At 44.4% G+C, this 27,922-nt stretch overlaps 1 protein-coding gene across 1 annotated transcript; it reads right to left on the bottom strand.

The window, feature by feature from the left end:
- Nucleotides 1–357: 357 nt before the first annotated feature.
- On the bottom strand, nt 358–25,402 carry LOC131254863 (WAT1-related protein At4g30420-like). The gene is made up of 8 exons (XM_058255567.1): nt 24,919–25,402; nt 23,750–23,752; nt 11,831–11,899; nt 10,922–11,037; nt 3,021–3,250; nt 2,587–2,745; nt 1,273–1,424; nt 358–574 (listed from the first exon to the last, which is right to left on the bottom strand). The coding sequence occupies exons 1-8, from the start codon at nt 25,167–25,169 to the stop codon at nt 358–360; spliced, it is 1,197 nt and encodes a 398-aa protein (XP_058111550.1). The 5' UTR covers nt 25,170–25,402.
- Between the last annotated feature and the right edge of the window lie 2,520 nt (nt 25,403–27,922).

The following is a 27,922-nucleotide window of genomic DNA, read 5'->3' as shown; positions in this document are numbered from 1 at the left end:
CTTTTTAGCCAGAGTGGGGCCACTAACAGAGCTTTCAGCACTGACAGATCCTAACCTAGCCTATTGCCACCCTTACTCATCTATAACTTGTATGTGTGTGGAAGCGGCCAGACCAACCATCCCTTACTGGTCTGGTTAGACCAGACCAGTCCTTTAGTAACCCGACCTCGTGATCAGGCCCGGGTCTGACCCACAAAGATCATTATCGGGCCTTCATGCGGGATCGAATTGGACAGCTTTCAATCATCTCATCATCCATGACATTGGTGCAGTGGGCCCCACTACAAACAAATTTTTAAACCATTAAAATCAAACAAAATTACAATTAAATAAAAACAAAATTACAATCGGGTCCACTCATTGGGTAGTCTCGTTTCGGTCAATAGCTTGCAATTTATCACCCAACAGGGGCTCCTTGATGTCAATTTTACAACCGTCCGTTGATTCATCTGAAGAGGCTTTTATCTGTACGGAACCATCTCTTGGGCTTACCTCCATCCTAGCATCTATATCATGGGCCTTTCCCCAAAGAACGGCATACAGCCCACCCACAACAGCAATAGCACCTACCAAGCTAGGGGACAAAACAGTCATTTTGTTAGTAACGTTTCTTGATCTATTGAAAACCAACGGCTGGATGAAGCCGGCACTTAGTAAAGAGTACTGTGTCAACATGCACACGCATCTTCTATTTTCATAGCCACACGTACCAACATAGAAAGTTTAGCCAGGATCTGAGCCACTCATCAGGCGGACCCTACCATGTCAAAGCCCTTGCCAAAAAATAGAGCCGCTTTGGCTCATCTAGTCCGGCACACCGTCCATTACTTTTGTTCTACAATATGGCCTACCTGATGACCAAATGAGCCTTGATTCTGGACCATGTACTCTCGATGAGTGGTTAAAATATCACACACGTATACCATATTCGCACGTGTAAGCCACTCACATGAACCCACATTAGGGCTTAAGCATCTATTAGTAAGGTTGCAGTGGGCCCAGAGCCCAATCAGATCATTGGTAAGAAAACAAACGGCCTGAGCCCAAGCACAGCCACCTACTTTTGTGCAAGATCTATGTTGTTTGATAGGTATGGCCCATCATGCATGATAGATGAGAAAATTGCGGTTGAAACCATCAATGGGATGGGCCAGGCCTGTCTTAGTTTGGGCTAACGGGTTCTCAGACATAGCCCCAAGCCCGGCCAGAAGTGGGCCATCCTGGCCCATTAGCAGCCCTACCAAAGGCTCAAATGACTACCTGAAAACATACCTTCCAACGTAAAGCTCTTCATGGAGGAAATCACAAGCTGAAATGGTCACTATCACCGTACATAAGGGGTTGAACATTGCAGAGAATAGGGGCCCTCTTTTTGAAATGCACCATGATTGCACGTAAAATAAGATCCCAGATCCCATAATTCCCTGCACACGAACTTATCAGATGATATTTGGACGGCTACAGTTACAAGATGAATGCTATGGAGGCCCACCTATGATCACGCCCCTTATGACCCTTATTGCCATGATCCAGACCGTTCATCTTGTTATACACGCTGCGTATGGTCCACAAGGAAGAAGTCTCACCAATTGGAGATCCTCACCATCCATAAAAACGTTAGTTTTCTGGACCATTTGTTGTAACTTACCCTTTCTGGATAGTGTAATTAATCTCTGATGAGTGAGGTTTTCACCATGTGGCCCATCTAATAGAACGGCTGGATATTTTTCATTTTAACCGTCCAATAAATGACCATCAATCCAATAGTCAGTTAAGCAAATAACTGTAATTTGGTTCGTGATGCATCTATACTGATACTTTGAATAGTTTATATTAAAGGGTTTGTTAGTGTCCCCACCTTTTGGGGTTGTGTTAGCAATGACATGTGTCTAATCATCAATCCGAACCGTCCATTCAATAGTACCATTAGGAGCAAGCTATGGTGCTAAAATTGCCCCGATTGGATGATGTGAACGCTTTCAATGGGGCCAATTTCTGACAACCGTCCTTTTTAAAAAAATTAGCCATAGATTACATGGCTAGAATCATCAAACATAAGTGATTCTTTGGAATCATAAGCAATATAATGTGAGATCTATCAAATGGATGTTTCAAGATGATGATTAGGCTTATTTTGTTTATCCGCTCTATATTGACTGTCCATTTTCCATGCTATTGATCATCCAGTTAGTCTGATTTTTGCATCATAGCTTATTCCTTAGTTGTATGAATGAATGAACGGTTCAGATTGACGATTGGTACTTACACGTGTCATCTTATAGTTTTTGGAATGTTGCTAACATCCCATGAAGGTGGGGCCCACAGTTAACTGATCCAGACTGTTCCGGACCCCACTGTGGATGGACCATGCCGTTGATTTTCATGGGGCCCAAAGATAGAGCGGCGAGAATCTTACAATCTGGAAGATCCTTAGGATAGGGTCCATCCATGATGGGGCCCAGCAGATCAATGGTCACGATTACAAAAGAATGGGCCACATCTGTACATAATCAAGACCAAGGACAAATCTCTATAGTTCCTCTATAAAGAAAAGATAGTGAAATTATAATTAGAAGAACTACTTACAGTATAGATAGAACACAAGATTTTAATGCTTGAATTCAACTCCCAAGCTTTTAGGTCCGGTCCTAAGAAGATCGCGACCGTTCCTGATTGAATCGTTGCAAAGAAACACATCCAAGCCGATAAAGATAGATGGTCAGGATACCTTTTAGACATGGGTACCTGTCATAGATAATTGAAGGGTAAACATCACTTGATCGAGTACTCTTTGCTCACACGTGCCAATGTGAAGCACGTGTTTGGGTAAAAATCATGCTGGCCCACTCATTTGGTGGACCGCACATGCATGTTAAATGTGCACCATTGGTCAAGTTATTTTGCACACATGCATGTGCCCCAGCTGATGAGCTGATGGATTCTGCCTAGCACACGTGTGGTATGTACGTGTGAGCTGAGGGCCAAACATGAGGAATTTGAAAAGGCGTAGTACTACGTACCTGTAAAATTAGCCATACTGACCAGCAACAACAGCTTCCAAAGAGAAGAGCACAACCCAAAACCCAATTCTCAGCCTTTGATTGGAAAATAAAGTTGGATGTTGGGAATTCCACGTTGAGAAGCTTTGAGCCCTTGATCGATGCCATGGACACTGCTCCCATAACGCAAACAACGGTTCCGATCACCTTAGCTACGCTCACCAAACTTCTTATATTGACTTTCTCCAATCTGAGTAGATTAATCAAAATAAAACCATGTTAATGTTTTCGTGGACATCATCTAAACCACTCATCAGGTGGGCCCTAACTGTGTAGACGACCTTGCCGAGAAATCAGGCCGGTCCAATTACTAGATGGACGCTTTCTTTATGTAAACAATGGACCGTTGGAAAAAAAAAAAGGGGCCAGGGTCTGCATTAGGTCGGCCACTAGGTTGCAACTGGGCGAAGCTGGCTCAGCCGCAAGATGAGCCTTGGGTTGAACCAGGGTCTGATGTTCTAGACCAGATAACTAATCGACCTGGGTCTGGGTTTATACATGCTGATGGTGGCCCAAGCAACTTGTTTAAACTTATAGAACTTAGCATTTGGCTAATGCCTATCCAACGATGGATCGTCATTAGGTCCCGAATATCAAATTGGCTAGCCTTTGAATATATCAAGGTGGACCCCACTCCGGGTCGCGGACAGTTTCATGGCCAAGATGGATCAGAAAAGGCCCGGTCGACGACAGAAGTGATCCGGATCATCAGACCTTAGATTGGGCGTGTCTTGCAATCCGGAATGTGTTATCTGACGTAAAATATATGATTTTGGGGTAGAACGAGATACTTTAGCCAACCAACCCTGCTATGCCGGGTTACGCAGCCCGAAATTGCGAAAAACCCCTTGATCGATGGTCATTTCCCTGTTTTAATTTTGTTTTTACTATAAATAATAAGTTTTAGTTTGATTATAACTCTTCATCCGTCGGGCTTTAGGAGTTGCGCCCAACGTGAAAAGAGCTTAGAATAATTAGGAGAACGGTTTGGTGAAGCCAAATAGGACACTTACTATTTTTGGCCGAAAACCTTGCGCACTAGTAGACATCACGATCGTCTATAAATAGTAAGTTTACTATTTATAGTAAGTCGCGGATTCTAGGAGTTTGAGTTGTAGTTTGATTCTAATCTCTTTCCCATTGCTTGGTACCCTTATTTAAAGGGTTGTGAACTCATTTTTAATAATTCATTAATCAATTTCAAATTTATTAGAATTTATTTCTATTTTCTGCTTTCTTTCCTCGTGGATTCGAGAAGTCTCTATGAGGAGTCCAGAGAAGTTCCGTGGATTCGGAATAGTTATCCTCTTGAGGAAGACGGTGCTCGACCTCACGTCCTCCCCTGCGTCGCAAAACAGATGGACACAGGGATTTATCACAAACATCTTGGTGGGCCCTATCTATGGCTAAGCTCCAGGGAATTTACCTTTAACGGCGGCAGCTTTCGAAGTAGCGCAATGAGAGAATCAGCAAGCCATGTAAAGGCTGCAGGCTTCCATCGACCGTATAGCAGATCTCTTGGCGAAAAACCTAAGGCAACTCCGTATTCCTGGTGGCAATCCTCCACCCCCAATTAATCACCCTGATCGTAGGATAATACCGGCAGTACATCCAAGGGTCATTCCTGAGGAAAGGGGGTCTAGTGAGGAGGAAATTGACGACATAATCTTCCAACATCCCAGACATGGCGGCGATCGAGTAGATCGAACAGATCGAGAATTTAAGATGAGGGTTGATATTCCTATCTTTAATGGCCTACTACACATTGAGGATTTTCTCGATTGGCTTTCTAAAGTTGAACGATTTTTCGACTATATGGATATCCCTGAAGCAAAGAAGGTCAAGCTTGTGGCCTACAAGTTGAAAGGAGAAACTTCAGCTTGGTGGGAACAACTGCAACTCGCGCAAACTAGGAAGACGAAAGCACCAATCCGCACCTGGCAGCGGATGAAGCAGCTACTACGTGCCCGATTCCTCCCTAGCGATTACGATAAGGTATTATTCCAACAATACCAAAATTGTCGACATGGTAGTCAGTCGATGAGAGAATACACAGAAGAATTTTACCGCCTGGTGGCGCGTAACGATTTGGTCGAGACTGAATCGCAGCAAATCGCCCGATTTAACGGTGGATTGCGTATGGCTATCCAGGATCGGGTCCAGATGCAGTCCGTCTGGACGATGAAGGATACGATCAAGTTGGCTACTCGGGCAGAAGCGCAACTGAACGTCCTAGTACAAGGACCTATCCTACTGCAAGGATCCTTGTGGCAAGTCTACCCCAGGGAACTGCATAGCCTAAGGGGAAGGAGTCCGTAGGAGCACGCACTCAACCTCTTATGTTTGAGAACCGAGATCAGGGAAGCGGGCAAGCTAGACCCCAAATAGGCGTATCGACTGCTGCTGGTCCAAGTAGAATCTCGAACCCCTATGCTCGGCCAAGGCCTGATAACTGATATCGTTGTGGCCAACCGGGCCACCTATCAATTACTTGTCCCCAGCGAAAAGTGGCAAACCTCGCCATCAATGATGGTAGTGCTGATAACGCTTATGAAGATCCAGATATTGAAGAACAGGAGCATGCCACCGAGGACGAGGTAGATGATTCAGGTTGGATTCAGCAAGATCACGGCGAGTCGCTCGTCGTAAGGCGACTATTATATGCGCCAAGAAAAGAAGTGCGTCCACAGTGACATAACATCTTCCACACTAGGTGTACGGTGAATCGAAAGGTTTGTGACGTGATCATTGACAGTGGGAGCAGCGAGAACATCGTCTCCAAGGTTATGGTGGAAGAATTGTAATTGAAAACGGAGCGTCATCCTTCTCCATATACAATCGGTTGGATCAAGAAGGTCAGCGAAACAAAGGTAACTGAACGATGCACCATATCCTTTTCAATTGGCAAACGTTATAAGGATGAAGTAGTATGCGATGTGGTTGACATGGAAGCATGTCACATACTACTCGGTCGGCCCTGGCAATCTGACTGTGACGCCACTCATAAAGGGCGAGATAATATATATATTTTCGTCAAGGACGGCCGAAAGACCATATTGGCCCCTATGGATCCAGAGGGACCACCTGAAACTTCTAAAGTGGAGGGCCATTTTCTCTTAACCATACGGGACTTCGTGGAAGAATCAAAGGAAACAGGACAGACTTATGCATTAATTGTAAAAGGGGAAGAACTCGAGCCTACCAACATCCCTGAAAGACTAAGGCCCTTGTTACATGATTTCAAGGAAATCTGGCTTGATGACCTTCCCGATGGGTTACCCCCCATGCGGGATATCCAACACCATATCGACTTTGTCCCTGAGTCCAGTTTACCTAATCGTCCCCATTATCGAATGAGTGCGAGATTCTGCAGGGACAAGTAGAGGAGTTGATTCGTAAGGGTCTTATTCGAGAGAGCATGAGTCCATGTGCTGTACCAGCTCTATTAACTCCAAAGAAAGATGGGAGTTGACGTATGTGTGTCGACAGTCGAGCCATCAACAAAATCACCATAAAATACAGGTTTCCTATACCACGGTTGGATGATATGTTGGACATGTTAGCGGGTGCAAAAATATTCTCTAAATTAGACCTAAGGAGCGGCTACCATCAGATTCGAATACGGTCGGGTGATGAGTGGAAAACGACCTTTAAGACCAAAGAAGGATTATACGAATGGATGGTCATGCCCTTCGGTCTTTCGAATGCGCCTAACACATTTATGAGATTGATGAACAAAGTTCTGAAACCTTTCATTGGGCGGTTCGTTGTAGTTTACTTCAATGATATTTTGATATACAGTCAAGACGAAACCACCCATATGGAACACCTCAAGAAGGTCCTTCAAGTACTCACTAAAAATAAGTTGTACCTCAATTTAAAAAAGTGCAGCTTCATGACTGATAGACTATTGTTCCTGGGTTTTGTCGTCACATCCACGAGCATTCGGGTGGATGAGGAAAAGGTGAAGGCAATCAGAGAATGGCCGGGTCCTACAAATAATCATGAAGTGCGAAGTTTTCATGGACTGGCGACATTTTATCGTCGGTTCGTGAAAAATTTCAGTACCATTGTGTCACTAATCACAGATTGCATGAAGAAAGGGCAGTTTCAGTGGACTGACGAAGCCGACAGGAGCTTTGCCGAAATCAAGTGCAGATTATCCACGACCCCGGTTCTTGTACTTCCCAACTTCGACAAATTTTTTGAAGTCGAATGTGATGCCTCATATGTCGGAATTGGAGGAGTTTTGTCTCAAGAAGGTAGGCCGGTAGCCTTCTACAGTGAGAAATTTAGCGATGCACGTAAGAAGTGGTCTACATATGAGATCGAGTTATACGCAGTGGTCCAGGTATTGCGGCACTGGCGACATTATTTGATTCAAAGGAAATTCATACTTTACACGGACCATCAATCTCTCAAATTCATTAATAGTCAAGCTAACATTAACTATGTGCATGCTAGATGGATCTTGTTTTTGCAGGAATTCACGTTCGTACTAAAACATAAGTCAGGGCAATAGAACAAAGTAGCTGATGCACTGAGTCGCCGTGTAACTTTGTTAGTCACTATGAGTAATGAGGTTGTCGGGTTCGAGCGCCTCAAAGACATATATGCCGATGACGATGACTTCAAGGACGCATGGGTCAGATGCCAAGAAGGTCACCCCGGCGACTTACATATGCAAGACGGGTTCCTTTTCAAGGAAAATCGATTGTGCATCCCAAACAGTTCGCTAAGGGAATAGATAATCCAAGAGCTACATGGATGTGACCTCAGTGGACACCTTGGGCGAGACAAGACGCGAGCTCTTGTGGAATAACGATATTACTGGCCGCAATTGGTACGTGATGTGGGAAAGGTAGTCCAACGTTGTTATATTTGTTAGTCCTCTAAGGGGCAATCTCATAATACGGGCCTTTACACTCCGTTACCTTTGCCTGATGGCCCTTGAGAGGATTTATCTATGGACTTCGTGCTTGGTCTCTCACGAACACAATGCGGCATGGATTCGGTATTTGTGGTAGTAGATCGTTTCTCCAAGATGACACACTTTATTCCATGCAAGAAGACTCTCGATGCAACACATGTGGCGAATCTATTCTTCTGAGAAATTGTGAGACTACATGGGGTTCCCAAGACTATTACTTCTGATAGTGACACGAAGTTTATAAGCCACTTTTGACGGACTTTGTGGACTCGATTTGATACACGACTTCAGTTCAGCAGCCCCTATCACCCACAGACTGACGGTCAAACTGAGGTTGTGAATCGCACATTGGGAAACCTCCTTCGATGTATTTCAGGAGAAAAACCGAAGCAGTGGGATTTGGCCTTGTCTCAAGCGGAGTTTGCATTTAACAACATGGTGAACCGCTCGATAGGAAAATCTCCGTTCCAGGTTATCTATGGACGAGTACCTCGCCATACACTAGACTTGGTCCCTCTGCCCAAGCTCCCAGGCATGAGCATTGCAGTGGAACATATGGCTGACAAGATCATGGGCATTCATGCGGAGGTACAAACCAAGCTACATGCTTCGAACGAAAAATATAAGGAGCAAGCGGACAAGCATCGGCGACAAAAAGTGTTCGAGGTGGGCGACCAAGTAATGGTCCATCTGCACAAAGAACGATTTTCGATCGGAACGTAAAACTAGTTGAAGAATAAAAAGATTGGACCGGTACCAATTATCCGAAAGATTAATGACAATGCTTATGTTGTTGATCTTCCAGATGACATGGCAATCTCACGGCGGACCTGTCCGATTATCATGAACCAGCGCAGGATGAGAACTCGATGACGAGTTCTTTTGAAGTGGAGGGGACTGATGTAGAGCGGGTCACGGACAGTTTCATGGCCAAGATGGATCAGAAAAGGCCCGGTCGACGACAGAAGTGATCCGGACCGTCGGACCTTAGATCGGGCGTATCTTGCAATCCGGAATGAGTTATCTGACGTAAAATATATGATTTTGGGGTAGAACGAGCTACTTTAGCCAACCAACCCTGCTACGCCAGGTTACGCAGCCCGGAATTGCGAAAAACCCCTTGATCGATGGTCGTTTCCCTGTTTTAATTTCGTTTTTACTATAAATAGTAAGTTTTAGTTTGATTATAACTCTTCATCCGTCGGGCTTTAGGAGTTGCGCCCAACGTGAAAAGAGCTTAGAATAATTAGGAGAACGGTTTGGTGAAGCCAAATAGGACACTTACTATTTTTGGCCGAAAACCTTGCACACTAGTAGACATCACGACCGTCTATAAATAGTAAGTTTACTATTTATAGTAAGTCGCGGATTCTAGGAGTTTGAGTTGTAGTTTGATTCTAATTTCTTTCCCATTGCTTGGTACCCTTATTTAAAGGGTTGTGAACTCGTTTTTAATAATTCATTAATCAATTTCGAATTTATTAGAATTTATTTCTATTTTCTGCTTTCTTTCCTCGTGGATTCGAGAAGTCTCTGTGAGGAGTCCAGAGAAGTTCCGTGGATTCAGAATAGTTATCCTCTTGAGGAAGACGGTGCTCGACCTCACGTCCTCCCCTGCGTCAGCTAATGGCTTGGATTTTTTATACACCCAAAAATGCATTCAACAAATACCAAGCTAGGGAACCTGATTTAAAACACACTTTCAAAATTTACTTAATTAATGGCTCATTTGGATACCACTTAAAAATGAGTCATTTGATTTTAGTTAATGATAATTATGTATTACAAATCATTTTTATATAAATAGTTCTTATAAGGATTTAAAAAAAAAAGAAAAAAATCCCTACAAAAAAAATGCTCTCTGATGTATAATAACTATTAAGAAAAATGATATGAACTCATTATTAATTGGCACCCAGAAAGGCCTTAATACAATTAAATAAAATATAAAAAGTAGTTAAAGAAAACATCTATTTGAGTATCCAATTGTAAGCCTATATGGAATAGGGAATTATAAATCAGACTAACTCTACTTAGGTGAGTGCATAAAAAAAAGGGAGAAAAGATGATAGTATTCTTGAACGTATAAGGAAAAAATTATACTAAAACGAGAAGAAAAGGATGATAAAGAATAAATTGTTCTTTCCAATGCCATAGATATGCTTTAAATAAGCTTACACTTTTAATTCAACTCAAAATAGTGAACTTTTCAAAATAATATATTACTAAAAATTGTAAAGACACTAAAACCTACCCACATTAGTAAATTACTGTAAGATAACTTAAAAAGTTCTCGAAATAACATACAATTCTTCAAACACATATGATTAAAAATAATAAATTTAAATTTATTAAAAATTATAAAATTTGACTTCAAATTGAAAATTAATCTCTAAAATAATTTTATTTTGTGAAACTAAATGAGATATAATGTCTTGAACTCAATTGACCAAGTCGTAGAATCCATTAATTGCTTTCCAACAATATATTATATGCATAATTACGATATTTGGTCATAAGATTATGATAGTTGGAAATTATAATGCGAGTTAAGTTGTTTTTTTCCCTATGTCGAATCTTCTAACCTGCTTTCATTCTACTCTAACAATTTATAAAGTTGTCCGCTACTTGTTCACCATTGATAGAATAATAAATTTGATTTGGATCCTTTTATTTTAAACTTAAGCAAGACTAGATTATTTGGGCATGAACCGAAAACGAGGCCCACTTATGCATATTAATGAATTTGGTCTAAGTTGGGCATCCAGACGATCACTAAAAGGATCAAGCTCGGATCTCCTCTTAGTCCGACTTAGACCCTTTGTTCCCTTTCCTACTAGTCACCATTGTATCTCTGATGTCTAATGCAGTAGTTCTCCATCGGAGGAAGTGATTTCTTGATTTATTAAACATTAGTTTTAAAGGATTTATCCTAAAGAAGCTGCCATCACGAAAGTAACTGCTGGAAGTAGGTTACCCATAGCGCTTGCAATCGATGATGATGTGAGAGACATGCCCATGAAATAGCAGTTTTGATTAGCTGTTACCCTGCAAATAATGCCAATCTTCCAACCACATAAAAAAAGAAAAAAAGAAAATAACAATAATTCATTTTGTCATATTACAAAAGGAGAAATAAAGAGAACTTGTTTAGAGCTAAAGGAATGGACCAACACTAGTTTGTTTTCTATCATTATGCAAATGTGTTATATTTGACTCCGGGACAATCTGATTTTCAATTTGCATGGATCAATAAGGAAATATGGAACTTATTTGTTCCAATAAGTCTTCACGGGCCAATAAAGAAATATGGCACTTACCGGTTAATCTTAACCATTTGATCAACAAATTGCAAAATGAATGGTCCAATCATGGCATTTATAAAAGGTCCAAAAATGGAACTAGACAATCCATCAAGTAGACCTAGGATAGATTGCTTATGTATTTTAAGAGTGATTTTGATACAACTAATCATAACCATCAAATATCATGTCTTGGAAATGAATGATTAACAAAAACAAAAGGACCATTATTTGAATGGTTTGGATCATTAGAAGATGGTTGTTCTTCATTCAAATCAACACATAGGGACTGCAATTGGGTACAAACCAATTGCATATAATCATTCAATAAGAGAGATTTTGACACAACTAATCATAACCATCAAATATCATGTCTTGGAAATGAATGATTAACAAAAACAAAAGGACCATTATTTGAATGGTTTGGATCATTAGAAGATGGTTGTTCTTCATTCAAATCAACACATAGGGACTGCAATTGGGTACAAACCAATTGCATATAATCATTCAATAAAAAAGAAAACTGTCTTGAAACATACCCAATTAGAGAGATAATAAACATCAAAGACAAGCTCTTTACTCCTAAAGCTGTTGCAGTCGGTTTTCTCCTGTGAAATATGCAATTAGAGTTATACAAAAACACAAACTTATATGACTATAAAAAAACTTGATGGATTACTTGTGTTAACTGCCTTATTGGGACTCAAATTATTCATGGGTGAAATATGTTGGAATGTGTGATCTTTTAATCTAATGAATTATATCTTTTTATCTTATAAAAGTTTATTGTTATTATGCATGTATGAAATGGATATGATTTAGACATTTTGTTTGGGAGACCTTTCAAGACCTCTATATCCTTAAGAAATGAAGACAAGTTTGATGTGTAAGGCTTAATATGTTTTTGGGTTTTTTCAAATTTAGAATTTTGCATAGCTAGCAGATAAATGGGGACAACCTATGGACCACCATGTATAGTGTGACAACTGACAATATGTTGAGTCACTACCATTGGTCATTGTCCCCACATATATGTGCAGGTGTGTGCTAGTTTATGCATTGATTGGATCTAGGACATCAAGTTGGATTTTTTTATTTGGTAGGAGTATATACTTTCTATGCTTATTTCACTTACTTTAAACTTAAGAAGACCTATGGTCTTAATGAGACTTAACATGTTACTTTTATTCACTAATATATGAACATTTAGGTAAATAATGTTGAGTTTTTTCCTATGGGGATTAGGATTGTCAAGTGGATCTTGGCGTGTTGGGTGATTAATTAAATTTCTTATGAGAACTAAGATTGTCAACAAAGAATCAATAACTCTAATGGTTTAGCCTTGTATGAAGAATCATAATGATTGATCGACGTAACCAACTACACTTGTTGCTGAAGATTGTTTTGATTAAACACTTGATATCAAAATCATATATATGGGATTAATCAATTATAGCTATGGGATATGGTGGGTTGTATGGTAGTATGTTTTAAGATGGTATGTAGACGGATATTTGTATAATAGCATGAGATATGGTGGCTATATATATTGTATATTGTAGAAAACAACCTACATGTGTTTGGATGGATTTGACTTGATAAAAAAATTACATGATTAGCAAGTATATCAGGAGCTTGTAAATGTAGGTTAATGGGAAATGGATTTGAAGGTAAATGAAATGGGAGTAAATAACTTATACGGTTGTGTTTGAATGGGAGTAAATGAAATGCATTTGAAATCAAAATATTCTGTTTGAATGGGGCAAATGGGAGGAATTGGAATGCATCTGAAAATTTTCAATATATTCATATGAATATATATGATATCCCACATCAACTTTAATACCTGACTTAGTGTACATATGTAGTATTTAATAGAATGATTATAATAAGTCCATTGAAATATATACTTTATTAAAAAATGAGAAAATTTCGAGCCTCGAGTGGGTCACAAACGTAATGATCATCTTTTAATCATCCATTTAAATGGCCATCCTTTGGATGATTTGGATCGTTCTTTTGGTGTAATTTTAGTGATGTGGCTGATATTTAGATTATTTCGAAGTATCATTAGGATGACACGTACATAGTGGCACATTTGTTTACATGTCCGTCCCTCCAAGGAAACTTAAAAATGCATTTCACCTGATTTACTTCCAAATCCTCTCTTGTAGAGAGGATTTTATTTACATGCGCATTTATTCATATTTCATTTTATTTACGCGCATTTATTTCTATATAAGCATACTTCAAATACCATTTACCTCCATTTACTCCAAATTTCATCAACTTACCTCCATTTACTCCCGTCGAAATGCCTCAAAAAGAACCTCTGGTGGTAAGGATAACTAGTTGGCAACATAATTTAAAAATTTGAAAACTGGACTCGACTTGATAACCAGCTGTGCCGGGTTGACTCAAGATTGATTCAACTTGACTTTTTAATAATTAAACTAAAAATTTAAGTACACTAATAATAAAACACTTAAAGATATAAACACAAAAATATACAACTTAAAAGCCAAAAACAGTATATATTTCAATGGACTTATAGTATTATATTAAATACTATAAGTACACTTGCAGTATTTTATGTGGGTCCCACATACTAACTAGAAAGTTTTCATGGTGTGTTCCCATCCACATTTTTATGTGGTGTGACCCACCTCAGTTGTGCATTGGGCTGAATTTTGACCCTAGTGTCTGATAAATGAAGTGGACATCACACACACACATCACGGTGGGCCCCTTAGAATTGAGGGTTCTATGCTAAATAATATACTAATGATAGACCACACTACTGCAGGAACAATGATTCTCACCATTAAAACATTTGTAGGGCCCACTATAACATTTATTTTCCATCCAATCTGTTCATAAGGTCACATAGACATGAATGAAGAGAAAAAACAAATATCATATTGATCCAAAACTTCTGTCACCCCTAAAATCACTTCAAAGGTAGACGTTCAATCCTCCACTGCTTTTCGCAGTGTGGTCCACTTGATCTCACCAAATGGACGGACGGTTTGGATATAAGACATACCGCATGATGGGACCCATAGAACTTGGTGACGTCAACACACCAGCCAGGTCGGTGGTGGGTGGTACACCAGCCAATCCGCTTCCGAAAATGCATTGGAGATGTGATCGGTCCCAAGTCCGGCCTGATTCTCTGTTGGAGACAACGACAAGACTCTCATGATAGCTCACTGTTGGGAACAAAAGATATAAGTCTGTAGATTCAGACTTAATGCCTCGGCCGCCTAAGAATGTGCCAAACCCGAGGCATGATTCGCAAAACCGAGACAGAAGTTGAGTCGGTTCCGATGACAAAGGTTGAGTCGGTTCGGACGACTCATCCACACTCCGGGCATGCGTCGGGCGGACCACCTTACCAGATCGGCCATCGCAAGATCAAGCCTCATCCCGGATATCTTGGGATAAGATCTCCAACCCCGAAGCTCACGGGATCGGATGAAGGCTCCAGATGGGCACGACCCAAATCCCCGGGATACTAGGAGAAGATCCCGCGCACAATATCAGGAAGAGAATCCTCGTGCGATTAAATGCCCCAGCAGCTATAAAAGAGGGACCCCGATCACCCTGAAAGGTACGAAAGAAATTCTCTCTAAAAAGCTCCTCAATACTCTTAGACCCCGAATCCAGGCCTGACTTTGGCATCGGAGGGTCCCCTGCTCAAGCCAGGGTCTCCTTTGTCCCCTTTTTGTGCAGGTACACGAAGATCCAAGAGGAGGAACAGGACATTTGCATCAACAGCTTGGCGCCGTCTGTGGGAACGTACAAAAAGCCATCTCGTATCTCAATACCGATTTCAATGGTGATGACTAGAAGGACGGTCCCAGAAGAAGATTTGAATGAGAATGCGATTACAGGGCCAGCGGGTCCGATCGCGGTTCCCGCAGCCCAGAACCCACCTAACAACCGCCGACGAGGGGCGACCGGAACAAGCAACAATCAGCGGGGTCGCGACGATGGGCGGTTGGACAAGGAGGTTCAAGAAATCCGCTCCGATATGAATATGATGAAGCAGATGCTGGAACGAATGTATCAGCAGCAAATGCAGCCACTCCCGCATCCTCAAGGGGAGACAGCGCACGTACCGACGGCGGCGGTTGATCCTCAACCTTCCGCGCCGCAGTCTTTCCGGCCGAGCCAACCCCAAGGCGGATCAGAACCATCTCCAGCGCAGTCAGCCAACGCTTCCCTCCCCCCGACTGATCTTCGGCACGAGATAGAGCGAAGAAGGCGCAATCGCCCATCCATGGAAGGCACGGCAGAGAGCAGTGAACCTTGGAAAGCCGATATTCAAAAATTTAAAAGAGAAGTGCGGGAAGAAATGGCGAAAGAGATGGCGGACATAAAGCACGGCCGGAATGTATATCCAACCGGGTCCGAAGCGAAGGCGTCCCCCTTTGTGGACTCGGTACTGAAGGCCCGGTTGCCCGAGAGGTTTCGATTACCTCAAATCACTCCTTTCACCAGCAAGACCGACCCAACGGAGCACATCGAATGCTTCAGAACCTATATGGAGCTCCACGATGCCTCGGATGCAGTAATGTGTCGGGCCTTTTCTCTTACATTGACCGATGTAGCTCGACTGTGGTTCAAACAGTTGAAACCAAAGTCCATCAGTTCATTTGCTGAGCTGAGCGACGCCTTCCTCACCAACTTCATCGGCGGAAAGAAGAAATTGAAGCCCCCTGCACATCTGAACAACGTAGTTCAAAAGCAGGGAGAGCTACTGAAAGATTATATCAAGCGTTTTAATTTCGAATCCCTTCAGGTTCGAAAACATTCAGAGGAAACGGTTCTCAATGCGCTCATGCAAGGAGTTAGAGATAAGTCATTCCTGGCCTCTCTAGACAAAACTCCGCCCGACACTCTGGCAGAATTTATGGCACGGTCGGATAAGTATGCGAATGCCGAGGAAGCGCGAATCCTGCGTGAAACTAAAACTTTGGCAAAAGAGTCGGCAAAAAAGGAAGCCGACTCGGCCGGAGGAAGGAAGCGCAAGGATGATCAGGCGCGTGATGAGCGAAGGTCAGGCAAATGGCCGGATCGAAAATTTTTCACATATACTCCCCTAAACAAGACTCGGGAAGAAGTATTGATGGAAATAAAAAATGAAGGCTTTGTTAACTGGCCCAGTAAGCTCAGGAGTAATCCTAATCGGCGGGACAAAGATAAATACTGCCATTATCACCGTGATCACGGACATAACACAAGTGATTGCCGTCACCTAAAAGAAGAGATCGAACGACTCATAAAAGACGGCCGACTCAGAGAACATATGGTTAAAGCTGGGGCAGCTGAGGCACGCCCGACCGAGAGCCAGCCTATGGAAGAAATCCGGACGATTATCGGCGGTCCACAAGGTGGGGGCGACTCAAACAATGCACGAAGGAATCATGCAAGAAAACTTACTCAGCCTCAGTCCGAGCTCATGATCATAGATCGGCCACCAAAGGAGAAGAAAAGAGAAAGATATTGCATCTCTTTCACAGAGGAAGATGCCCGAGGCATCTATCACCCTCACGATGACGCATTGATTGTCACCCTGGCTATCGCTAACCGAAAGGTGTTTCGGATACTCGTCGATACGGGGTCATCTGCAGACGTGTTATTTACCCAGGCGTTCGACAAAATGGGGATCGAACGGTCCACACTACGCCCAGTTCGGACCCCGTTGATCGGTTTTTCCGGAGGACAGGTACTGCCTGAAGGGATTGTCTCATTGCCGCTCACTGCTGGTAGTGCCCCATGTCAGACGACGATGATGGTTGACTTCTTGGTCGTCGATCAACCCTCAGTATACAACGCGATACTCGGCCGACCTTCATTGAGTCTCCTCCAGGGTATCCACATACCATCTTTCAATGAAAGTCCCGACCGAGTCGGGAGTCGGAATTGTCAAAGGAGACCAGCAGGATGCGAGGCGATGTTACATGATAGCCGTAAAAGGAGCCGCCGACAAAAGTCCGACCAACATATTAACGATCGAATCGCTGGACCCTCGGGGCGAGAATTATGAACGAGGACAGCCGGTCGAGGATCTTGTCTCCGTCCCCTTGGTCGAGACAGATGGATCCAAGACGGTTTGAATTGGCTCGTCTCTGCAGTCCCCTTTGAAAGAAAAACTGATGCCCTGCTCCGTAGGTACGCCGACGTCTTTGCCTGAGTCATGAAGATATGCCCTGAATCGACCCCTCGTGGTAACTCACCGACTAACATCGATCCGTCGATCGACCGATACGACGAGCGCACCGCCGGCCCGAACGATACGCTATCATTGAGGAAGAAGTCGACAAACTCCTCCATGCTAATTTCATAGAAGAAGTATATTATCCGAGTGGGTCGCGAATGTCGTGCTCGTAAAGAAATCCAACGGGAAGTGGCGGGTCTCTGTATTGACTATACCGACTTAAATAAAGCTCGCCCAAAGGATAGCTTTCCGCTTCCAAGGATAGACCAGCTAGTAGATAACACGCCGGACATGAGCTCCATAGCTTCATGGACGCTTATTCAGGATATAATCAAATTGCAATGCATAAGACAGATAAATCAAAAACTACCTTTGTCACTGACAAAGGCCTTTATTGTTACCGAGTGATGCCATTTGGTCTGAAGAATGCCAACGCAACCTATCAAAGATTAGTTAATAAAATCTTTGCTCGGCTTATAGGCCGAACCATGGAAGTATATATTGATGACATGCTCGTCAAAAGTATACACGCGGCAGATCATGTGAATGATTTGGAAGAAATGTTTCTCACCCTACGAAAGTTTCGGATGAAGCTGAATCCGAATAAATGCGCATTTGGGGTGCGCTCCGGAAAGTTCCTCGGTTTCTTGGTTAGTCAGCGAGGAATAGAGGCAAACCCTGAGAAGATAAAGGCTTTGATTGATATGGAATCCCCTAAAACCATAAAGGACATACAAAGGTTGACTGGACGAGTCGCAGCACTTAATCGGTTCCTGTCCAGAGCCACGGATAAATGTCTCCCTTTCTTCAGACAGTTGAAAGGAAGACAAACAATGGACTGGACGGAAGAGTGTGAAGCGGCATTCCAACAATTAAAATCATGTCTCGGTTCTGCACCTCTCTTATCAAAGCCCGAATCGGGGGAGTCTTTGCTCCTTTACCTAGCGGTGTCCGAGGTAGCGGTTAGCTCGGCCTTGATACGAGAGTTCGAAGGGAAGCAACTACCGGTTTACTACGTCAGCAAAGCATTATTGCCGGCAGAAACAAGATACCCAAGCCTGGAAAAAATGGCCTTGGCTTTAATCACTTCCTCTCGCCGACTCAGGCCGTACTTCCATGCCCATACCATCATCGTAATGACCGATCTTCCGCTTCGCCAGGTATTGCAGAAACCAGAAGCTTCCGGCCGACTCACGAAATGGGCCATCGAATTGAGTGAATTTGACATTCAATATAGACCGAAGGCAGCAATCAAAGGGCAAGCAGTAGCTGATTTTATCGCCGAAGGAACTCCACCATTCGAGCTCCCGGTCAACGATATGCCAAAGGATGTTGCAGTCCCAACAACAACCGCTCCCCCGACCCTTACCTGCCCTATTCCCTGGAAACTATTTGTCGACGGTTCTTCCAACTCGAAGGCAAGTGGAGCTGGGGTTGTGCTGGAAACCCCCGATCATACCTATATACAGTATGCCTTACGACTCGGATTCCAAGCGTCGAACAATACGGCGGAATATGAAGCGTTGTTACTCGGCCTCCGTCTCGCCGCTAGCTTGGAGGTCACGCACCTCAGTGTTTTCAGCGACTCTCAGTTGGTTGTTAATCAAGTTACCGGTGTATACCAGACACGGAAAGACCAGTTAAGGGCATACATGCAGAAAGCGAAAGAACTTATCAACGGATTTCAACTCTGTCGTGTCACTCGGATCCCTCGTACAGAAAATAGCAAAGCCGATTTGTTGGCAAAGCTCGCCAGCCGATGAAGATGAAATACCCAGGTCCGTCCCTGTCGAATACGTCGATAAGCCGAGTATAGATGAACCAATTAGCGAGGCCGTCAATACAATCAACTCGGAACCATCCTGGATCGATCCAATCCGCCAATACCTTGACGAAGGAAAGTTGCCTGAGGATCGCGCCGAGGCTCGACGAATTAAGATCCGAGCCTCCCGTTACACCATACTCAACGGAACCCTCTATAAGAAAGGTTATTACGCCCCGTTGCTGCGGTGCCTCGAACCCTGCGAGGCAAACTATGTATTACGGGAAATCCATGAAGGAATCTGCGGAAACCACTCTGGAGGGCGATCTCTCGCCCATAAGGTCCTACGACAGGGATATTACTGGCCCACTATCCAACACGACGCCCGCGAGCGTCCAAAAATGCGACAAATGTCAACGATTCGCGGCAATTCCGAGGCAAGCCCCGAGGCACTGACGCCGATGACTGGTCCCTGGCCCTTCGCACAGTGGGGTGTCGACATCATAGGCCCGCTCCCTATGGGAAAAGGTCAGACCAAGTTTGCTGTGGTAGCAGTGGACTATTTCACGAAGTGGGCCGAGGCGGAGCCATTAGCTAAAATAACCGAGCAGAAGATCACCGAGTTTGTGTGGAAAAATATTATCTGCCGATTCGGAGTACCCCGTACCATTGTCATAGACAATGGAAGGCAATTTGATAATAGGAGCTTTCGCGAGATGTGCGACAACCTCGGAATCAGAAACGTTTATTCTTCACCTCATCACCCTCAAACCAACGGACAAGTTGAGGCGGTTAACAAGATTATCAAGCAACATCTTCGGACCAAGCTTGGCCGGGCCAAAGGAGCATGGGCCGAAGAGCTCCCGAAAATTCTTTGGGCTTACCGAACGACAGCTCGAACGGCCACAGGAGAGACTCCGTTTTCACTAGCTTATGGCTCAGAAGCCGTCACCCTCATCGAAGTCGGATTACCTTCGGCTCGAATCACCTCATTCAATGCAGAAGAGAACGAAGAACTCCTTGCACTCGGACTCGACCTTTTGGACGAACAAAGGGAAATGGCGCGGCTGCGCACGAAGGCACGGCAACGACAAGTGGCTCGGTTCTACAATACCCGAGTTAAGATTAGAAGGTTTCGAATGAGAGATATGGTTCTCCGGAAAGTTTTTCCCAACTCCAAGGAATTTGGGTCGGGTACGCTAGGACCCAATTGGGAAGGACCCTATATCGTCTCGGGCACCATCCGACCAGGAACGTATCGGCTAGAAGACCTAAACGGACAACCATTGCCTCACCCTTGGAACGCTGAACACCTCAAGGTCTACTATCCTTAGCTCGGTACTCAATGTTTAAAGACTCTGAACTAAGAAAGATTAAAGCCAAGTCAAATGAATAAAGCTAAGCATTTTTTTTCTTCATTCATCAAAACACATACAAATACAATGTGTGAATATATCAAAGTGAATAGAAAGAAAAAATCAAAGGGCCCTGGTAACTGTCCTCATGCACCGGCCTCGTCCCCAGCAGCAGTGTCTTCAGCAGCGGCGTCCGGATTCTCGGATTCCGAGGCTGCTCCACCCTCGATTTCTGAAAGGTCAAGGTCAGGAAAAGATTTCTTTATATCCTTGACGCATTCCAGATATCCGCTTTGGAACAAGCGGTCCCTCTCGTCCTCGAACTCCGCCGACTCAAGGAAAGCTTGGACGGCTTGGTCCCTGGCCTTCTCAGCCTCCCGAGTCTTCTCGTCGGCCTGCCGAATATGCTCTGCCGCTTCAAGCTTAGCCCGAGCTAATTCATCTGCGCACGAAGCATGAACTGCGAGAACTCGCCGGTTCTCTTCTTCAGCTTCGGAGAGAAGGGCCAGTACCCGAGCAACCTCTGCTTGCGCATCCTCCAAGGCTCTTCTGGAGGAAGCCGCCTCTGCTTTCGCATCTTCGGCAGCCTTCCGGGCGAGGGACGCCTCGCCTGTCAGGACGCCGACTTGGATTTCGGCCTCCTCACGTCGCCCTTCGGCTTTCGACAGAAGAGTCTGCAGCCGATGCGTCGAGGATAGCTCCTTGCCGGCCTTAATCAAGCAGGGAGCGAGTTCAAGAAGCACCCTTGCTGCATGGCTGACGGTTTGCGATGACGGGGCGTTGTAGAGCCTCACGAACTCTCTTTCGCCCCCGTGGGCTAAGGCCCAGGGAACCATCCCCGATATCACTTGCTGCAGGACAGACGGCCCTTCCTGGTTCGTCTCCTCCCCTCTGGAGGATGCGGTCCTCGTCTCACCTTCCCCTCTGGAAGACGCGGCCCTGGTCTCTTCCTCCCGTCTCGGAACGTCCGTCTCAACGTTTGCCGACTCGGGTGCCGCCTGAGGTTCCGAGGCAGCAACCGCCGTCTCTTCAGCCCTTTCTTCTGGGTCGGGAATTACGACGACGGGAGGGGCAGAAGAACTCGCTGGCTCTTTCTCCTTCCGCACCGCCCTCTGCCTCTTAGGCGGCCGAGGCTCCGACAGAAGAACCGACCGCGGAGGAGCCTTCAACTTCGTGACTGCCCTAAGGGGAGGACGAGCTCCAGTCATTTCTGAGGGAGCCGACTCGGGAATAATCCTGAGGATAAGACGGGCTTCGGGCAGATCTAAAAAAAAAAAAAAAAACGAAGTAAGTCAGGGGAAATTCGGAACATTCAGAAGACACATTTTCAGTTACCTGTGACTTCCGAATCTAGACCTGCAAGATGAAGGCGCTCCGGCTGTAAAAGCTCCTTCCAAGATCTAGCTGCTGGGTCCAACGTCCTCAACTCTTTGATCCGAGCCGAGGCACTGGAGCCGAGCTTCGGCCGCTTCTTCGGGATATCTGCTAGACACAAGTCCTTCAGACTCAGAATATTACAAAAAATGAAAAGGGGCGAGAGAGAGAAAACCCAAGTCACCTGCCCTCTGGAATGTCCGAGGAACACGGGCCTCGCAGGGCCCGGACTCATCCATCTCCCAGCGACCACATGCCCAAAACCAACGCTCTCTCCAATGTTTGTTGGAAGTGGGAGGGTCAGTGATCAGGGAACCGCCTCCGCCTCGCCAGGCAGCGAAGACGTAGAAGCCAGGGTAGTTCGGATTCACCCGCACTTGATACAGGTGGAGAAATTCGTTGACTGAAAGCGGTGGTTGTTCCATCTCGGCCCACAACACCGCACACTCGAATAAGTTCCTCCACCCATTCGGGACTATCTGCCCCGGGGCAATCCGAATTCGAGACAGTACTCCCCGGACAATGGCCTGAAGGGGCAGACGCAAGCCGCATTGCATTGACACTTGGTAAATGGCGACCGCCCCAGCAGGAGGGTGATCCGGCAAGTCATTTGGACGGGGGAGATAGGTGATGACCGACTCGGGGATATGATACCCGATTCGGATTCTGTCTAAGTCCGCCTCGGTTAAAACTGAGGGAACCGGACCACTTAAATCTTCCCCCGATCCTTCTCCTTCAGACTCGGCAAGCGCCGGTTCATCGACAGGAACTGGATCGGAGGTTCCCTCGGCAATCAACATTTCATCTTCTTCCTCCTCATCTTCCTCCATGCCCCTCGGGAAGTTAGGCCTTCCCGGGCGGGTTAATAAAGACGACCCACCACGAGAAGGAACGACAGAAGCAGGGCGCTCCGCCGGAACTTCAGTGACTCTCTCAGATAGAAAAGCAGCGTTGGCATCCACTGCTATCTCCGTCAGTAAGGAAGGCGATTCCGCAACATTCCAAAAACGTTGCGCTTCGCCTTCGTCTCCGGAAGCTCCCCCCTGGGGACTTCGAGAACCCCTATCCGCCATTATTATCTAATAAAGAGGAAGGAGAAACTCACCGGAGGGAGAAAGGAAAACGGAAATGGCGGAAGGAAGCGCTGACGGTTAAGAGAGAGGAAAGGAAGAAGATGAAAGACTGAGAAGGCTCTAAAGGGAATGAAAAGTAGGAATGGCAATAGAAGTTCAAAATGCGGGACCCCCACCAATTTATAAGATTGTCATATGGCGGGAGTAATTAATGAGGAAATGATTCGACGCCTGCATCGATTCCCCCACTCGACACGTGGCGCTCGTCGACTGACGACAATAATGCCCTTGTTACGTGTCCAACCCTCATTGGCGGGATAAGCGATTTGATGGCTGACGGCGCATGCGATGTCAGGAACCGAACCGCCTCCCGTCAAAGGCGACATGGAACGCATTAAATGACCACCTACTGTCTCGGACTGGGTTGTGAACCGACTCAAAACTCGCTACTCCTAAGTGTCATATGAAACACACGGAGTAGGGGGGCTTATTGTTGGGAACAAAAGATAAAAGTCCGTAGATTCGGACTTAATGCCTCGGCCGCCTAAGAATGTGCCAAACCCGAGGCATGATTCGCAAAACCGAGACAGAAGTTGAGTCGGTTCCGACGACAAAGGTTGAGTCGGTTCCGACGACTCATCCGCACTCCGGGCATGCGTCGGGCGGACCACCTTACCAGATCGGCCATCGCAAGATCAAGCCTCATCCCGGATATCTTGGGATAAGATCTCCAACCCCGAAGCTCACGGGATCGGATGAAGGCTCCAGATGGGCACGACCCAAATCCCCGGGATACTAGGAGAAGATCCCGCGCACAATATCAGGAAGAGAATCCTCGTGCGATTAAATGCCCCAGCAGCTATAAAAGAGGGACCCCGATCACCCTGAAAGGTACGAAAGAAATTCTCTCTAAAAAGCTCCTCAATACTCTTAGACCCAAAATCCAGGCCTGACTTTAGCATCGGAGGGTCCCCTGCTCAAGCCAGGGTCTCCTTTGTCCCCTTTTTGTGCAGGTACACGAAGATCCAAGAGGAGGAACCGGACATTTGCATCAACACTCACCATCATTTCAAAAATAAAAAATAACGGTGTCTTGGACTATTCACGTGAGTCATGACATGATTGTACGGTAATCCAGACCATCCCCTGAACCAACCGTGTATGGAGCATAACCCCACAATTAGTGACATTAACCCATCCATTCATACCGTTGGAATTTGGGACACTCACTAGATTTTCTTTAATATAATTTCTTGATCGGTAGTATTTTAGAGATATATGCCACCCACCTGGTGCTCCACAATTTAGACGGTCTGAATAGACGTACATGAGTGCCATGTGAAGGAGATGAATCACCACAGATTTCAAAATGTTGGTGAACTATCACAGGTATCTACCGATGGCCCACACCATTGTTTTAAGACTCCTCTATGACTCGACTCAAAATTCTCCTGAGTCACCATGAAACTCGCTGGTGAGCTCGACTCAGTCACGACTTGGCTTTCTGACTCAGTCGATTCGATGCAACCCAGCACGGCTCGAACTGAGTCACTTGATGAAGGTTGCATCAACTGGCTCTATCGGGAAGCCATGCACACGTAATTCATGACCATTCATAACTTATTGAGTCGAGTCGAGTCGAGTTTTTCAAAATTTGAACTATGGTCCACCCAATGTATGTGTGGAAGATGGGACCCAATCTTGTCAACGGTCTGAATTATTCTACCATGGCCCATCTGTCAAAACTTGAGGAGAGAGAGAGAGAGAGAGAGAGAGAGAGAGAGAGAGAGAGAACCTCTCAACAAAATAAGCAGAGAGAGAGAGAGAGAGAGAGAACCTCTCAACAAAATAAGCAATGGGTGCCATGACAATAGTAGCTATGGCTTGCCTGTAGACAACAACGACCCTTGGACTCATCCCATGTGTAAGAGCTGCTCTTGAGGTGAGATTCACGGCTGCATACGATATTTGCAACGCTACCATGGCTATGGTAGGCTTGTGTCCCTCCATGAATCCGGTGCCTCGCAATGTACGGATCTTTTTTAGTTGCTTCACAGAAAAAATAGCGTGGCTACAGGCACCATGCATGTGAGTATATGTATTGACCAGGCTGTATCCAATATTACAAACCTGTGTAGGTTAATAGTAACATACAGCACAATGTGTGAGACCTAATTTGATTTTTTATTGTCATCCAATCCGTTTACCATGTAAAAACCCTTATATTATCCTTGATAGAACAAAATGAGAAATTTTTAGAACTTAAGTGGACCACACCACAGGGAAAGCTTAGGATAAGGACTCCCGACACTAAAAACCTTTCATATTCTTCGTGGGCCCCACCATATTTGTTATCTTCCATCCCAATAGGCAACCCATCAGGATGAATGGACTCTCAAAAAATAGGCCATTCCAGAACTTAGTGGCTCCCACTATGTTGTATTAGGGGCTTGAGGCACGAGATTTTTGGTGTGGCCAATCTAAGTATTAGATAGATCTGATTTTTTCTAAAAAGCAGGAAATGATAGATTGAAGATGATGAACGGATTGGATTTCGTGTACACATTAATGCAGGCCACATATATAGCTTTGTATCTTAAGCTTAACCTGGAAACTTTGCAGTGGATCCGGTCGGTCACATGTGGCGATTTGTTTGGTTTGCTCCGCTCACACTCGTGTGTGGAACGCTGTCGATTCACACGCAAACACACATGTTTATATAGCACGTGTACATGATCTGAGCTTTCTGTTAGGCGGAAGTTTATATATTATGTCCTAACCAGGCCGTTTCATTTCTTAGATGGGCCATATACTGTATCAATGAGATGGACGGTTAAAAAATATTTTTTCTAGTGATCATTTGTTTCTTGGACAGTAGTCCTGTTTTTCAAGACAGAAGATTTAGTCATTGTGGCCCATCTAATGGAAAGCTAGGATCTCCAGTACACATGCCGAGTAGACATTTTTTGAGTATGGTGGGGTGGGAATCGTTCCACGGGTGGAGCTTAGCAAACTCGACGACAGCGGCGATTGGGCTGTTGTGATACTCACGTCATCTGTTACGCAGTGGTATCTCATCCACTGTACATCTAACTTTAATGTACAGTAATCTGTACGATCCAGATCATGCCCCATCATGGTTGTATTATAAAACCAAAATTGCCAACTAATACAACAGTTTTAACCATCAGATTTCACTTCTATAAGTCGGACCTCCAATATAAAACTTTAACCGTTGATTTTATAGTCATTATATAACGCGTCGGACCGTCCGATGAATGTGATTTCTAAAAATGGCCCATCCAAATCCGAGGTGGGATCTGTGAATCGGACGGTCTGGATTGGATTCAACAGTACAAGACAACTTGAAATAAGAGTCAACAACTGTCAGTGGCAAATGCATCCTTTCTAACGTAACGCAGCGTGCTTGCCATGTGCTGTGTAGAGCGGTGGCCTTTGCTTAATAGAAGCGGTGTTGTTTGAGACGAGATGGATGGACGCGGATTGCGTCCTACCCGGATCTGTGGGGCCAAATTGATATAAGTATTTTATCCATGCCGTTAATCGCTTTTATTAGACCATTTTTAATTATTTCCCAAAGAACGAGGCAGGTCCACCGCTCCATGGACCACACCAAAGGAAGTTGCAGTGATAATGACACCTATCGTTGAATCCTTTATGAGGGCCATTGTGATGTTTTTTTACCATCCAACCTATTAATAAGGTCATGTAGACGTGGATTAAGTGAAAACACAAATATAAGCTTGATCAAAACTTCTCCAGCTCCCAAGAACGTTTTAATGGCGAACGTTTAATCCACACTTTGTGGTCCATTTAAGATTTATACCTGCCTAATATTTCTCATCATACCTTAAAATGATCTGAGAAAAACGATTAACGGCGTGGATAAAACACTTACATCACTGTGGGCCCCACAGAGCCCAGCCCGGACGGATTAATGTCCGGGCGGGGGTAGGACGCAATCCGCGTCCGAGATGGTGGGGATTCTATCTCCAACAGACACGTATTTCCTACGTGTAATCGTCTGAAAGGATATGATTCGCCGCGTGGCAAACTTACTCAATTGACCCTGCATGGACGGCTTATAACTCCGAATCGTATACTGATGGGACGATCCTAACCGTTCCTAGAATATGGAAAACTGCAAATGGTCTGTACACCCTGAGTCGATAGGCCAGACTCCTATGGTAGCTCATCACTGTTTAAAAAATGCTATGACTTTTTAACTGTACACGTGGCAGTCCAAATGGTTCAATTGTAGATCGATTGATCTAGACGGTCCGTTTGGTCCAAGAAATATTTCATAGGCAACCATGAATATATCATATCGATCTGGAAATCTTAACCATCTGATTAATAGCCTCTAATGTGGACGGTTAAGATTATCTAAGAAAGGTCCAATTAGCAATTTCATCACCGTTAAAAAATGATTCTAAAGAACAAATCCTGGTCAGATATCCATATCTGATTTCAGCTAATCAGATCGTTTGGCTACCTGTCTGGATTGAATGTGGATTCGGTGGATCCCGGGTTGGTGGCTCCGTGACTGTGGAGCCCACTGTGATGTATATGTTTTATATCCATACCGTCCTTCTGTTTTATCAGCTTATTTTAGGGCATTACCCAAAAAATAAACCTGATCTAAATCACAAGTGCACCACAAACAATGGCGATTGAAAATCTACTGTTAAAAACTTCCAGAGGCTACAAAAGTTTTGAATCAAGCTTATATTTGACTTTTCCCTTCATTCAAGTCAACATGACTTTGTCAATAACTTGGATGGAAAGCAAGCATTACAATGGGCCCCACATTGTAGTTC

This window comes from Magnolia sinica, chromosome 9 (genome assembly GCF_029962835.1).
Source record: "Magnolia sinica isolate HGM2019 chromosome 9, MsV1, whole genome shotgun sequence".
Lineage (NCBI taxonomy): Eukaryota > Viridiplantae > Streptophyta > Magnoliopsida > Magnoliales > Magnoliaceae > Magnolia > Magnolia sinica.
Note: the sequence above shows the minus strand (reverse complement) of the source record. Positions and strands in the feature narration are given on the sequence as shown.